General features: G+C 39.4%; 1 protein-coding gene across 1 annotated transcript in view; it reads left to right on the top strand.

Moving 5' to 3' along the window:
* The window catches only part of ulk4 (unc-51 like kinase 4), a 115,127-nt gene that overhangs the window by 13,102 nt on the left and 85,116 nt on the right, over positions 1–16,909 (top strand). Inside the window, exons 18-19 of the mRNA XM_033639704.2 lie at positions 5,784–5,891; positions 13,386–13,469. Of these exons, the coding sequence (XP_033495595.2) occupies positions 5,784–5,891; positions 13,386–13,469 (192 nt within the window). The remainder of the gene's footprint in view (positions 1–5,783; positions 5,892–13,385; positions 13,470–16,909) is intronic.

Here is a 16,909-nt window from a genome sequence, read left to right as displayed (position 1 = left end):
TAGTGATGATGCACTTGAAAGTGCTGTACATATACACACATATATAGTTGCAAGTTTTTTAGGTACACCTTGCTAAAACTAATGCAGCCTAACAGTCAAATCGGTTTTATTTATAAAGCCCAATATCACAAGTCAGACATCTTCCTCAAGGTGCCTTACAGCCTGTACAGCCAACGATACCTTCTATTCATAGACCCTTGATTCAAACGAGGAAAACTCCCCCCCAAAAAAACCTTAATGAGAGAAAAAAAGAAACTTATAGAAGATCTTCATAGGAGGGATTCCTCCTCCAGGACAGACTGATTTTAGAGCCCCTTTGAGGTAAATATTTGATTGTGATATTGGGCTGTGTAAATAAAATTGACTTGACTATTGGGCATTAGTTTTATCCAGGTATACTCAGTAAACTGGCAACTGAGTTGTATGCAGCTACATCACTGTAATACCCAAAATCATGTTAAAGAAAGTGCTATGAGGTAATAGGACATGCTCGTCTACACACACATTTTCTTAGACAGCGGCAAACATAGATAGTTCAGATACTTTACTAAGCCCACCTGAACACACTCACACACAGACAAATTCAAACAGAGTGGTGTTGATCTAATTCAGTGTAAAAGCAGTATGTGTGGAGGTGAGGTCTTTCATTCTAAACAGACCTAAACACCCTTTTTCCTGTCTCTACTCTTCTTTGTCTCTTCATCTGCTCGATCACAGCTATTTATTCTGAATGTAATCCATTCCGGTTAAAATAGTTCTAATCCCACATCCGCTCTCTTTCCTGGTTTGTCCTTTTCTTCTCTCTGTCTCCATTTGTTCTGACACTTTGCTGCTACTGAGTCGTCACGGCGATTTACAAAATGGCCGACTGTGGCACAGCAGTGTTTTTTTTTTCTTTCTTTCTTTTTTTTTCGGTGCACTTGTTGTTAAAGACAAATGGCGGAACATATTTTCCGCACCCCTCCTTACCTCCCTTCAGCTACCGTAGGATGACAAATTGTTAAAAAAAAGGACAAAGCTGTACATTTGTGCCCGTGTGTCTTTGTGTGTCTGTCCATTTGTGTCTATGACCGTGTGTGTGTGTGTGTGTGTGTGTGTGTCCTTCTATAGACTCAGCAGGGGTTTTCTGTGTATGTGTGTGTGTGTGTGTGTGTGTGTGTTTGTAAGTGTGTATGGGCTTTTTTGAGACATGTTTGTGTGTGCACTCAGCAGGGGTCCTGTGTATGTAGTTTTCTGTGTATCTGTGTTCTGTTTGCCTATTTGTGTGTGTGCATGCAAATGTAATGTTCTGTGTTTGTGTGTATTCTTACATTATATTGATGCTAACAGATGACCAATAAAACAGCACATACTTGCATTTTGTGTGTGTGTCTATGTGTGTGTGTGTGTGTGTGTGTGTGTGTGTGAGAGTGTTGTCTCAGCAGGGGTTCTCCTGCTGCAGTCCTGCTGATTGGAGTGTCAGGGCTGGTCTTAGTTACCATGGTAACTGCCATATACTTCAAACCCCCCCACCCCCAAACATGAACACTTACAAACATGCATGCGCACACATGCATACGCACGCACGCGCCTGTCTGTCTATGTCACTCCTTCTGTCTCACCCTCTCCTGTCTGTCCGTCCGCTATGTCTTTCCTCTCTCCCTTTAGTCTGTCTGTCTTTGTCCCTCACTTTTACCATCTCTAGAATTAAATGAGAATAAAATTTTCTGGGTTAATGTTACTAACGCAAGCTTGCTGCTTTCCTTATGCAACGTAGGGAAGCTGTGCTTTCAAAACCAACTAGATATCATTTTCCCCTTCACTTATCATCACTTAAAAAGTTTTCTGTGGCTTTTACAGCGGTTTAGCCGGTAAAGCTTCCACTGTGCAGGGTGTTTCATGGGGATATGGAGTCTTAATGCATTCTAAAACCTCACAGCAATCTTTAGGAACACACATTCAGAGGGCATTCGCTCCAGGAAGACACTACTTGAAACGTTTGTGAATAATGCAAGGAAAAGACGAGAGTTTGAAGCACGTGTTGTGTTAATATATGACTATTAATGCATTTTGATTTAAAAAAACCCCCAAACATTAGAAAACTACAGTACAGACTACAGATCAACACGTTATGGTTAGACAGAAAATATCATGGTATTGGTTCCTGGAGATATTTTGTGAAAATATTCTCAGAGCCTGTGCTAATCTTTGTCCAACATCTGCTAAATTGGGTGTTTGAAAAAAACAATGTATAGACACATACAGAATTAATCCCTCTCAGTCGTCACTTAAGACCCACTGTAAGTTTGTGGTGCTGTATTTTTCTGCAGAGATTCTGCACTCTGCCTGTATTTTTTCAATTTTTTCTTATTTTCTGTGCTCAGGATGTTTATGGGCGTGTACCCCCACAGCGCTCAGGTGAGGTCAGGACTTTATAAAAGATAACAACCAGGTGCCAGACCACAAGCAACAGGCATCCAAGAGACACAGTGCAGAAGAAATGCAAATATAGTGAGACAAAACACCAAATGAGAGTGAATCTGGGGTTGGCTTTTACTTTTCACTTTTGTTGGTGAGCGTGTTAACAAACAGTTACTGACAATTATGCATAGTAAATCTTAAAACATTATGTTCTTTGTGTATTTGAGCCATGCATTTGTTGGCTTGTTTTACCATTCGACATACAGGATGCCATGTCTGCCACTGGACACTGTTATATCTGCACATTTTGCAAGGATCGATCTTACGACATCTCAGTAAAAAGCTAGCATGGAAATTAAGGAAGTTAAGTAAAGTGCTGGGTGCTTGAAAATTACAGGGTTACCTCTGACTGCAATGCTGCAATACTGCTTAAAACATCAGTCTCTTCTCTTACCTCAGCAAAGAAAAACCTCGTATTAGCTGTAAAATAAAGTGCAGTTCCTTCTATGAAGCACCAGTAATCCACCAACCTGTTCTCTATTTTTTCTTGACACATCTGTCCCAAGTGTAGACATCCAGTAACTACTTTCATGTACTATTTGTATGTGTCGTGTTGGTGTGTGTATGTGCAAGACTTATGTCTGCTGTGTTGGGGCGTCTTTTTTTTCCTCTGCACCACTATAAGAGTGTTTGTTATGCATGTTAATTAAGTGCATATGTTTATGTTTCCTTCTGTGCATTCATGTGCATTATTTGATCTAAGGGAGTGTTGATGCTGAGATAATGATAATGTGTTCTGGGAGGGAAAATATTTGTGTGTGTGTGTGTGTGTGTGTGTGTGTGTGTGTGCATGTTTATGTTTGCTTTTCCACTCTAGCTCATTGCACAGGGGTGCCTTTTACTACCCTCTGCCTGAGAGCAGCTGCGTGACCAGTTTCAAACACACCCCAGAATCTCAGCTCCCCACTCAGCCATTTATGTTATTAGCGGGTTTAGCTCAGGAAGGGAGTGAGAGAGAACAGAGAGCAATAATGTGGGAAAGAGGCAGAAAACCAAGAGCAGTTTCTTTAACAGCACATATGTACCATTCGCATCCTTGGTTGATAGTGACACTACATGATATGAGTTTATAGATTATGTAGAAATACGTTTAAATTAGGTCAACCAAAACATATTGGCCTCTGTCCTAGGCTCAAAGTGTGTTAGTAATAACATTCAGACCTACTCAGAATTCTAGTTGCAAACTGATGCTGTACCATGCTCATCGATGGCTCAGCTTGAGGATACACTACGGTTCTTGGGCATAAATAAAAGGAAAAAGAACTCTTCTGGGAAAGGGGAAGATATGTTGAGAGAGAACATGACAAACAGACTGTTACCACTTCTCACCCTACAACGAGAGAGAGAGAGAGAGAGAGAGAGACAGAAGGTGAGAGACAGTGAAAGCAAGCGAGTGTGAGAGAAAGATGTAGGTGAGGAAGAAAAAGGGGAAGAGTATGAGATATGTGATACATACATTGAGGGCAATTCAACAAGAAGAAGAGAGAAGATACAAGTAGAGCAAAAAACAATAGTGGAAGGAGAGACAGAGAACACAGAGAGGTGGAAAACCAGAAAGTGGAGAAGAGAGAGGGGGAGAGATAGAGGAGTGAGGCAGAACTTGCATCAGATCACAGAGGGGGGAAGCTGGCAGTAATGCTAATGCCAGGAAGCAGTCAGCCAGTAAGGCTGTCTCCGCATATACTTAACTGTGTGTGTGTGTGTGTGTGTGTGTGTGTGTGTGTGTGTGTGTGTGTGTGGTGTGCATTTCTTACAAGTGCATATGATTGCATGGATTTGTGTACTTATTATGTGAGTGCATATACTTAATGCCCTGAATACACATGTGTTTGTGTATACATGCATTTGTGTGTGTCCCTTGCCATGTATTTTGGCGTGTGTATATGAATTTTAGTGGTTTGTCAGAGAGATTGTTGTTGCTGCTGCCCAGCTCATTTCTTTCTCTTTCCCAACCTTTTTTGCCCCATTTCTCTTGTGTCTACATCCCTCCTCTTTTCCTTCACCCTCTTGTCTTAATTTATGCATTCCCTCCTCCTTGTTGTTTCACCCTTATTTTCTCGCTCGCTTCTCCTCCTCATTCTTTACCCTATCTGCTTTTACCCTAATCTCTCTGAAGTTTCTCTAAATTCTAAATTCAGCCCAGTAATTCGATTTTAAATAGTGTATTTTCTGTACACGTGAAAGTCTTCTACCACTAAATAATGATGAGACGTTGCTTATAGTAGTTGGTGTTGCATGGTCAGACCATGGTTTACTTTCTTATTTGCTACTACTTCCTGTAGTGTGATTTGATATGTTCCCCGATTTTAGGACAGTGCAGCAGAACAAACACAGACATGACCAAATAGATCCAAAGATAAAGTAAAGAATTGGAAGGCAGTCTTCCCAAGTTCAGTATTTACTTACCTGAGTGGGTAACAAGAGTTAAACAGGCCTGAGATCTGGTTTGGTGGTTTTGAATGTAAGGGGAGAAGTGATAGAGTGAGGCAGTTCCTGTAGAAGACCTCTAAATGAAAATGATAGAATATAGTTCTCTTGTTGTTAGTGAGGACTAGCCTACTTTTTCATTTGGTACACAGCGATGAGTGCAATATTTATCTCCTGAGGTGAAACACAAAGCACAATGATAAACTGCACATGCTCTTTTATGGTAAACTGAGCACCATGAGAATAAGTCCACAGTCAAACACAGACATGATAGTTGACTGTACAGTCTTTTTCCTTTCCCCAAGATAGAAGCATGCTGTATTTCTATATAAAGAAACAAAAACATGTTATCTTAAGTTTCTGTGCCAGTTGTTTCACATGCTGTTTAAACAGAGAATACTGTTTAGCCAAATTCACAGGTATTGACAAGACTGGACAGTTTCAATTCCAGTACCATTAAGTGTATGGACGGCAGGTAGATTTCAGCTGAAATCATGTGTTCTTGAGAATCAAACACATTTTGTCTTGTCAGCATTCAGTAGTTTGAGGTTATGTAGTGATGTCTGAAGGTGTTAAAGCATACTGTAATCATATATTTGCAACCACATATTAAGTATAAGTTTATAAGAGTTTATCTCAATTTTTCCAAATCCAGGTCTGTTCTGAGACCACATATGACGAAATACTACCTTGGTGAAATTATGACTGTTACATGACACAGTGAAATGTTATTGACACTGTCTTAGAGAGCTGCTGATTGGTAAACTTTCTTGCCATAAATTTCAGTTCAGAGTCTAGTCTAAAACAAAAGTCTAGCTTTGAATATTATTTTTCATTTGATTTTGCAACAATGAAGTAGAGGTGCTGATGAAACTATGTTTCTTCTCTCTTTCCAGGCTGTGTCCTCACTGACAGACCTGTTGAGGGATAACCTGAGAAACAGTAAAATAAAGCAGTTCCTGTTGCCACCACTCGGGGAGATCCTCTACCTCATTGCCTCTCAGGTAGACACTGCATCACAGAAGCCAGTATGGGGAGACATACCGTGTATAAAGAGGAGATACTGCAATTAAACATTCAAATGGATCCAAATACACACTATTTAAGTGAGAAATGGGTCCTTATGTGCACTTGCTTGCTTGCACACAAAGGGCATGGATTACATTAGTTCCATGGCGTTGTTCGTTGTTCCCTTCCTTTGAAGGTGACTTTTCTTTAGACAAGGCAAAAGAGAGGATGGACTTTGGCATATGATAAAGGTTTCTGTTCAGAATTGCAATATTTCTGTTTTTGAACTCGGGCCTATATGAAAACCGCTGTGAAGTTAAAAAAATGTTTCAGGGAAATGCACTGATGTGAAGACAAAAGAAAACACCTAATGCTATTTCCATGAACCAATAAGTTTGCAGTCGTTTTCAATTTAAACAAGAATAACATACATCACCTATCCCCAGTTTATTTAGTATGGCTGCAAGACCACACTTTGAAATAAGTAATGTGATGTACAGTAGTTTGGAGTATTGACAAAAAAATCAAAGACGGTTGAGCTATATGGTGAATAACCTCTGTAGTCATCGTTCACTGACCCGCGCATTGTGCCAAATCTTTGGTAAAGTATTCCTTGCTGTGTGACTTGTTGTTATTACCCTCATTAGGGTATTGAATTTGGCATTTTGCCGATTTGAAACTCACTTAAGCTGACCACACTAGAAGAAATCGGTGCTGAAATTCTGGGCCTCTGAGAGAATGTTGATTTATATCAAACATTTTGATGTAATAGACATTCTGTAGTGTGGCAGGGTCATTAACTAAATCTTAGGCAAGTACTGTCAATATTGCTTAGGCCAATATACATACTGGACCCGTTAATAAAATACTTGGAAAAAGGAATACTTTGCCCACAAAATGACCATTTATAAATGACTCATTTGTAAATCAATTAGTCATGCTGTGTTACCTTGAATTTGTGAAGAAAATTGTTTTTCTCAGAGGCCTCCATGGAAAACGGTCAACATATTGATTTACTGATTGGTTGGGAACCCATTTAACAACAGCAAAACTACATCAAAACATTCGCTCACAAACCTTTACACAATTAAAATCTCATATATCCAGTCGTATGCTCATGAAATACATGCATTTTAGATAAAACCTCTCTATTTTAAACTGAATTCAAAGTGTGACTTATCTATGTTCTTTTTCAAAACAAGACTCTACATGTGTTTAGGAAGTACTGAGCATTCGACTGGATAAATGAGAGCTGGAATTATACTGCACGAGTTGTGTGAGAGTTTTTAAGGATGTTGTGACGTAGTTTTGCTGTCGTTAGATGTGGTCCTCAGTCAGTCAGTAAAGCAATATATTAGCCTATTTCTGTAGAGGCATGCAAGATAAACAAAGTTTCCTTAAAATTTGAGTTTATAGGGCGTAACGAACTGATTTACAAATGGTCGTTTTGTGGGTGAAGTATTCCTTTAAATTATTTGATTGATTCATATTATTACATTAGAACTACAATGAATACAGTGATCCACTTGCTGGTCACCCTGCTGATAAATCACAACCCCAAACAATAGTAGGATGGCAGACTGTAAAGTGGCTCACATCTAGTTTACTCTCCAAATAATGTGCAAACTACACTTAAAACAAACTAGCCATAACTTGTGTTTATGTAGTATGGACCTTACACTTCTAGGCCCCCAAGAAATGGCTTTTTAAATGTGAATGATGGTAATCAGATTTCAGAGAAAAGTTTCTCTTTTACAAACGCTTAAGTAATTATTTGCAGAATGGCTCCTTTCTTTCAAGTAACGAATCAAAGTGAATTGAGCACAGCACTGACGCCAGATGCCAGAAAGATCAAAACACATTTTCTTATTACCTCAGTGAGAAAGTCCAATCTTGAGTGAAATGAATGAAACTGAGTGCTCTGTCATTAGGTAATGGAGTTTAAATTTACATGCTGACTAAATTGAATTGAAAGCGAATTGACCCCTGGCCCTGAAAATTACAAGAGAAAGAGTGAAGGAGGCCTCGTTTGATTTCATTAGAAAAGGTGATCCCAATTTATTTATGGTTAACCTCAATCTAGCCAGGCAAGTCGATTAAGTGTAAGATTTTTATTTACAAGACTGATGGATAACCTTCAAAAATCGATCACCCCACCTGATTAAACTTATTACTCTCTTGAAGCCCTGGGAAATCTCATCAGTGCCCTGTAGAAGCTCTTAATAAATTGACTCGTCTGCTCCTGCCAGAGCTGGTATTTCTCCAAGGATGCCAGTGTGTTCTTAATTAATAATAACGCTATACTTAACTGATTCCTGTACCTCTCTCAGATTTCAGTGTCCTTTGTTGAACAGCACCTTAGAAGTGTAAATATTTGTCAGTCAGTTACAGTAACCTGTAGCTTGTTCCAGCATGTTGCGGACAGTATTGTTGACATTGTCATTGAAGTTTTAGGGTGACAAAGTGTACTTGATTTGAGTATTTCCACAAGTTAGTGAAAGAGGTGTAAAGTGCAATAGAGTGCGATAGAGGATTTAATTGAGGAGTAATAAAGGATGTACCTCAAGGTATTGGTAACTGTAAAACATTAAGTATATTTGTACCTTAGGAGTGAAGTCAAACAGTGTTATTATATTTAAAGATATATTTAACTGCTGTGAAAATGGGCTTTTCATAAAACAAGGCTGTCTATGCAGTAGAAATACTTTTGAAATTGGAGCTACATGACCAGAAAAAGAGGTAGAAAACCTACAACTACCAGAATGCACTGCACCAACCGGCACAATAAATACTTGTGCTGGTGGGTGACGTAATGTGAGGTGGGCCGTTTAGACACAGAAAACAATATGGCAGCATTTTAGGTGAGACATAGCCAATGCAGTAACAGAGTCTTGGTTAATATTTGATCTGCACTGCCTAGTTTTACAGCTGATCGTAGTTTGGTGTGAGTTTGAGAAATAGAGAGAGAGGGGCAGGTCTCTCTCTCGATATACTTTTATTCTCTTTGTGTATGTGGTGGTTGGTGAATGAACATGCAGAAGTACTGTCTGTAGTTTGAGCAACAGCCCAGGATCCGGGAGATGAGCAAGGAGATCTGGGCGCTGGTATGATGGAGTGAAGTTTACCGAGTTCCTTACTATCCACATTGTTATGATACAAAGCTAGTTGAAGATCGGCAAAGTATCCCTTTTAGGAACATCCAGAAGTTCAGGCCTCTCTTTTCTCTCCCTACCACAGAGAAACGACTGCATACTTTGATAATAAGAAGGCTAAACCACTGTGATGTTTTACTCCTAGGCCTGTCCAAAAAGTCTGTAATGCAGTTAGAACTGCGGCACATGAAGGAGCATGCATTACTTGTGTTTTACAGTCTTTGTGCTGGCTGATATTTTTAGAATACATAGTAAAATATGCTATTACTTGTTTAGAAATATTTTTCATGGACTCATGCCTTACTGTATTGTTGATATGCTGTCAAAATATGTCACTGGTAGAGCTCTAACAACCACAGACAGCTATATACTGCTATGACCTGTATACATTCACACACACAGAGGTGGGTAGTCCCTAAACACACTGGCTTGCTTTTTTCTGTGATGTTGATTTGCTGTAGTGCCTTTCAGGTTTTCTGTTTTTTTTTTTGTTTTTTTTTTTTTTTAGAATTGGCACTTTAAAATAAACCCAGAAAAGCTCAGTGCCAATTTTTATCTTTGGCACTGTTGTCAAGATTAGAGAGCACTTAGCGCAGGCTTCTTATGTAATGGATGGATGGTAGTGATTAGTTAGAGGTTAGTAGCACCTTCTTGTTGTAACGCTACCTGCTTGTCTGCTTTGGATTGCTGATTGGATTTAAAAAATGTACAGGTGTTTTTGTTTTTCATTGGATGACACTGATTAGCACAACTTTTACTTCTGTGTGGGCTTCTGTCTCAGACTTACCATTTCTTTCAGTTTAGACTGGAGAATTTGATATTTCTCAGCAGCCCCAGTAAAGGAACTGATAGCTGTAAAAGCCAAGCAATTATTTAATTTGTAGAGCTGAGTTTTTTAAGAGCCTCCTGGTGGACTGGGTCGTTGGTTGTCGGGTGCATTTACTGGTCAGGGTCAATGATAAGCTGCATTACTGCCTCTGTGTTCAAAGTTAGATAGGAATAATGACAAAAAATAAGTTTTATTGGACTGGGACAGATAGTTTCAAGGTTGAAACAAGAAGTTATCAGACTGTTCCTAATATATTGGGCACCGTTGGTGAACATTTTTCTAAAGATAGCACATAAACAAACAAAAACAAAAAGTTTACTGAAACAGTACATGACCATAAAAAACACCATTGATGATCATACTGATTCAATTCTTTGAGCCATAATATACAGCATATGATGTTGAGATCTTTCACAGAATACAGTAACACACAATAATATTGACCTTCTTTGGACAGCATCAGTGGTAGCTCATGTCTTCATTACAACCAGTCCTAATGACAGTCCCAAACACAGGATGTGAACTCATCCCAACAGGTGGAATCACTTTGTCTGTTTAATAGCAGGAGGAAGTTATATTTTGACTAATGGGGAATGGTCCTTTAAGTGTCCCCAGGTAAAATCAGCCGCTTTGCTCCTCTCTTCTTCTGCAGCACCAGTCAATGACAACGATTAGCTATAGCCTCCAGTGCTGTCTTCATCCTCAAGGTTAGATATAGCCTAGAGCCTAGCACAGTAGCAATGGAATGGGTCATTGTTTCATGAAAAGATAAAAATATTGGTTGAAATAATCAGAGTTTTTTGGGATGTAAGATAGTGCTGGTATCTCAGAGTGTGTATATATATGTATATGTATATATATATATATATATATATATATATGTAGCATATTCTATCAGGAGAGAGGCACATGTTTCCATCATGATCATAAGAGTCAATTCAAAAATAATGAATTGATAACAGTATTAATAAACATTTAAATTAGTTATCAAGCAAAACTGCCATTTTTTCTGTTTCAGCTTGTCAAATGTGAGGATTTGCTGCTTTTTTTTCAGTTTCATGTAACTGTACATGGAACATCATTAAATGTGGATTATTGGTTGGACAAAAGAAGCAATTGCCTTGGTCTTTGGGAAACGCGACTAGCATTTAACCCTCTATGGTACGATGTTGCCATTTGGCAACAAACCCATTTTAAGCCTTCTACACAGACAATACATCCCCAGTTATGATGCAATGCATTAAAAGAGAGGTAGGGTTCTAAGTAAACCAATAGCAGTGTTTAAATTTGTCACATGACTTTCTGGAGGCAATTTTGAAGCCCTTTTCTGCAGACGACTTCACAGGGAGGAGCCTCGCCATTTGACTCCTCAAAAATCATCTAAAAAAGTGTTTTAATGACATTTTTCAACTGGGAAATATATATAAATATATACTCGATAATAGGTGAGTTAAGTTCATTATTCTGTAGTTTACTGCACTGTACTTGATCATTAAATAATAGAAAATGTTCAAATGTGTATGTTGCCATATGGCAACACCGTACCATTATAAATTGCTAGCCTGGCATGTTGATAACATTTTGTATTTAGTTATAGGCCTACATTGTTCAAAAGCATATTGTAAACTTTATGGACTCAGGCTCCACAACCACATAGAATCATTTAGTTATTTTTTCAGGTCCATCAATTTGACAGATACACATTTGACTGTTAGTTGTAGTAAAGTTAATAGCAATAGCATTGGTGTACACTGATCTTCTATAGTCTACTATAATAATGCACTTTGTGAGTCCTTTCCGCATTGCATATGATGATATTTGACACATCTTTCTTCCATTTACAGAATGAATGCAACAATGTTTTAATGGTTCCTCACGGAAGAAAGCAAAACTAGCCCTTCTAGTAGAAGGTAGTGAAGATGAATTAGGATTCAGTGATGAAGAAAACGAGCAGCTGGCAACCCTAACCCAAAAAATCGAATTAAACGATGAAAAATGTCTTTTTAAATGGTTTTTACTTTCAAATGAGATGCATTCTTAACTGTTCAGGCTACTGGGGATCCTTGAGAATATAACATGAGTTTTTAAATAAACGTTATTACAATTTTAAATAAAATTCTCTTGTTTTCATTACTTTCCACTATCATACAGTGTTGCCGTATGGCAACGAACCCTAAAAACTACTAAAAAATAATATTTTTTGAAAATGTCTCTTGATTATGTTTACTTGGTCTATTTTAAGACAAAAAAACACCCAAAACATTTTTTTACCAACGGGGATCATAATGCGTACCATAGAGGGTTAAATCTATTTTTATGTCCCTGCATTGACGACAGCCGTGGCCTGGTTATTATCTTATTATCATGTATTTCTGTATGTCCGTCCCATTCTCGTGAATGAATTGTGAGTGGATCTCAGGAACACTTTAAAGGGATACTTTCCCGATTTTCAAGCATGTTTGTGTCACCATGATGACACAGACCTGGTTGAAAATTGGCACAAGTACTGTCACTGTGACCTCACAAAACCTGTTTTTGGCCATAACTAAAGAATTCATTTGTTAATTGTGACAAAATTTCACACACATTTCTAATATGATAGAATGATGATATTTTATATCCAGTAGGTCACAGGTCAACTTCACTGTGACATCAAATGTTTCATAATGTCCATTATTTCAACATCTTAACTCAGGAAAAGAAAAGGAGACAATTGGTCAGATACTTCATTGGTGACACTCATCTTCAGTGTTCACCTTGAAACTGTGGTGATTGAATAGATCCTTTGTGCTGCAGGGATGATGATTTGTTTAAAGCATCCATGTTCTAGAATATGTTGATGTATTGTCAGCAGTCATGGTTAAATATGACCCTGGACAAACATGGATGTAAACCACAACTTGACTGGCTGGTGAAGGCAGAGAACCGAGAGGCAGTAATTCTGGTCTAACATATTGCAGACTAAAAGATTACTGGATTATTTGTTGAAGTAGTAGTTGAGAGATTAATTGATAATGAAAATCCTTGTTATTTGCAGTCTTGTCAATTTTAATAAAAACTATCTTGAGTATGGTGAAAGCGTGAATTCCCTTTTCTACCTCTCATTATGTAATTATGAGTGAGATGTCTTGACTACGCAAACAAGCAAAATTAAGGAAAAAATGTGAAGTGCCCACACGTACTATGCTTCTAAGGAAAATCAATATTTTGAAGAAAACAAAGAAGGTTATCTGTTGAATTTGAATAGTTAGGAAAGCATGTTCAGGCGCAGACATGGTAACCAAGTAATCAAGATGTCATGGCTCCTCTTGCTCTCGTCTCCCCTCCCCGCCTTGGCCCTTTCTTGCCCTTTTCCTCACTCCTCTCTACTTGCATCTCTGCAACGTTATCTCTTTGCCTTTCTCCCACTCCCACTCTACTCCGCCATTGCCCCCCCCCCCCCCATCTGTACCCCCTCCTCCTCTCTCCTCTCACCCTTTCTCCATGTCTTTTCTATGTCTCTCTATCAGGAGGAGAAGAGAGGCTCCCCAGAGGGACTGTGGTTCGTTCCCGCTGCCGCCTACACTGGCTTAATGAGGAGCCTGCGGGAAGGGGTGAGTGTCTCTGTGTATGTCTGCGTGTGTCTGTTTTTGTGTCTGTGCCTGTGTAGCTGTGACTAAGTCTCTCTCACTGTGTGTGCGCGCGCGTGTGTGTGTGGCAGGGGATCCCTGTGAACAGTAATGATGAGGCAGCTGTGGGGGCCTAAAGCGTTGTTTGCCAGCTGCAAGTCAAGGGCATGCAGAGCAGTCACACACACATGCACGCACACACCCTCTTACCTGCATCAAACACAACCCTTTACTGCTCAGCAGCCTGACCTCAGCAGCAATTAGGACCCTCCAGACACACACATACAGTAGATAGAGCAGAAACACAAGCAGAAATATAGATAGCTCTTTCCTTTTTGCTGGCTTTCTCATTTTCTTTCTTTTTTCTTCTCTCTGTTTCCTATCTTTTTATACTTAATTATGTTTCCCCTCTTAGTGTTATGTTTCCCCTTATTAGTCTGTCACTAAAAGCATAATAATAAGTTATGACTTTGGTTGGTATAATGATATAACAAAATGACACATATGTCTCCAGTGATAAAGTTGTGTCCTAAAATGTGTTTAGAAATATACAGGTAATGCGTCAGTGTTGGCATCATGCTACTGACATTTAGGTCTAATTTTGTTAGGTGCCAGTGTTTCCTCCTTAATGCATTGTAAGTAGAAGAAATGTAAGAGGAAGAAATGTGAGGTTTTAACACATTGGCTCTACTTGTTTAAGTTTTGCTTAGTATCAAATTGTGTACAGCGCTTCCATATCACATCGTAAGATATAAAGTGTTCTTCTCTGTCGCGTTCATACATGGTGGGCCAGTGCTGCAAAATAAGTTGGGGGTGAGACTGATAGATACAGTGAACAGGTAGAGGGAGAGAAGGGGATGGATGGATGTTGTTTTGTCTCTCAGAGCTAGAAGGGGTCTTACTGTGGCGGCCCACTATAGCAGAATGAATATAGATGAAACTCTGGTCTGCACAGTTGTCAGCTAGTACCTACTGTTGCTTCATTACCACTGGGAGTGTAGTGTGTGTAGGGGGGGGGGGGGGGGGGGTAGATGAACAGAGGCGGGGTGTGTGTGACAGGAGCAGGGAGAGGGGTTGAGGGGAGGAGAGAGGAGGTTGACTTATTTATCATTATTGAGCTGTGAGAGTAGGCTGATGGAAACACACACACACACACACACACACACACACACACACACACACAGCCTTAGGGACCAGACACTCATCCCCAGACCCAACCTGCCTTACTCTCTTTCCATCTCTCCCCTTCCACCCTCCACCCCATCTCTCTTTCTCCCTCTCCCTGACTGGTTGGTTTGTTTTTTTTACCATGGATGCACAGGTATATTTGCTATTATATTACAGAGCAGTTAAATAGTCTAACTTTGTCTCATGGGAATTAGATTTATTGGAGTTAACAATGTGGTCACACTATACCATAGCTTCCTATACTTCTACAGTCATATATTTGCACCGTTGAAATATAATTCCTAATGCAGAAATGCCAGATATTTGAGGAACATCTTAGGAATACAGGAAGACACCATGTCTAAGTCATTCCAAGCCACACCAGCACAAAAAAATCAATTGATTACATTGAAAATGAATCACTGCTATTATTGGATTTCCTCCCAGAAACAAATGGTGTGGTTTGCAGAAAGTTGTGAGACAGGAGGGTGATATAATACAGTCAGGTCCATAATTATTTGGACAATTATACAGTTGTCGTCATTTTGGCTCTGTACACCATCACAATGGGTTTTAAATGAAACAATGAATACCTGCTTAAAGTGCAGACTCTCAGCTTTCATTTAAGGCTTTTTTCAAAAATGTAGTATGAACCGTGTAGGAATGACAACCATTTCTTCACACAGTCCCCCGACTTTAAGGGCTCATAAGTATTTGGACAAACTAACATAATCATCAATTAAACAGTCAGTTTTAATACTTGGTTGCAAATCCTTTACAGTCAATGACTGCCTGAAGTGTTGGACACATAGGCATCATCAGATGCTGGGTTTCTTCCCTGGTGATGCTCTGCCAGCCCTTTACTGTAGCCGTCTGCACTTCCTGCTTGTGTTTTGGGTGTTTTGCCCTCAGTTTTGGCTTCAGCAAGAGAAACGCATGCTCAATTGGATTCAGGTCAGATGATATGACTTGGCCATTGCAGAACATTCCACTTCTTTGCCTTAAAAATGACTTTGGTTGCTTTTGCAATATGTTTCAGGTCATTGTCCAACTGCACTGTGAAGCATCGTCCAATGAGTTTTGAAGCATTTAGTTGAATCTGAGCAGGTAATGGTGCCCCAAACACTTCAGCTTTCATCCTGCTGCTCTTGTAAGCAAGACAAGACTTCACTAGAATAAATACAGAGGGTTTATCACAAGATGCAAACCATTGGTTAGCCTTAAAAATGGAAGGCCAGATTAGAGTTTGTCAAAAACCATCTAAAAAGCCTGTACAGTTGTGGAACAGCATACTATGGACAGATAAAACAAAGATCAACTACCAGAATGATGGGAAGACAAGAGAAGGGAGAAGGGAAGGAACTGCTCATGATCCAAAGCACACCACCTCATCAGTGAAGCATGGTGGAGGTACTGTTATGTCATGGCCATGTATGGCTGCCAGTGGAACTGGTTCTCTTGTATTTATTGATGATGTGACTGCTGAGAAGAGCAGCAGGATGAAAGCTAAAGTGTTTGGGGCACCATTATCTGCTCAGATTCAACCAAATGCTTCAAAACTCATTGGACGATGCTTCACAGTGCAGTTGGACAATGACCTGAAGCATACTGCAAAAGCAACCAAAGACATTTTTAAGGCAAAGAAGTGGAATGTTCTGCAATGGCCAAGTCATATCATCTGACCTGAATCCAATTGAGCATGCGTTTCTCTTGCTGAAGCCAAAACTGAGGGCAAAACACCCAAAACACAAGCAGGAAGTGCAGACGGCTACAGTAAAGGGCTGGCAGAGCATCACCAGGGAAGAAACCCAGCATCTGATGATGCCTATGTGTCCAACACTTCAGGCAGTCATTGACTGTAAAGGATTTGCAACCAAGTATTAAAACTGACTGTTTAATTGATGATTATGTTAGTTTGTCCAAATACTTATGAGCCCTTAAAGTTGGGGGACTGTGTGAAGAAATGGTTGTCATTCCTACACGGTTCATACTACATTTTTGAAAAAAGCCTTAAATGAAAGCTGAGAGTCTGCACTTTAAGCAGGTATTCATTGTTTCATTTAAAACCCATTGTGATGGTGTACAGAGCCAAAATGACGACAACTGTATCATTGTCCAAATAATTATGGACCTGACTGTATGTCTCTAACATAACCGGTGTTACTGTAACTTAGAACTTGTTCAGACCACCAGCCAAAATCCATTTTTAGGCATATCCAGATTATATCCAGATAGATGTTAGACAGTCTGGATGGCAA

Source organism: Epinephelus lanceolatus, chromosome 10 (assembly GCF_041903045.1).
Source record: "Epinephelus lanceolatus isolate andai-2023 chromosome 10, ASM4190304v1, whole genome shotgun sequence".
Taxonomy (NCBI): domain Eukaryota; kingdom Metazoa; phylum Chordata; class Actinopteri; order Perciformes; family Serranidae; genus Epinephelus; species Epinephelus lanceolatus.
The sequence above is the reverse complement of the archived record's forward strand: the minus strand, read 5'-3'. Positions and strand labels throughout refer to the sequence as shown.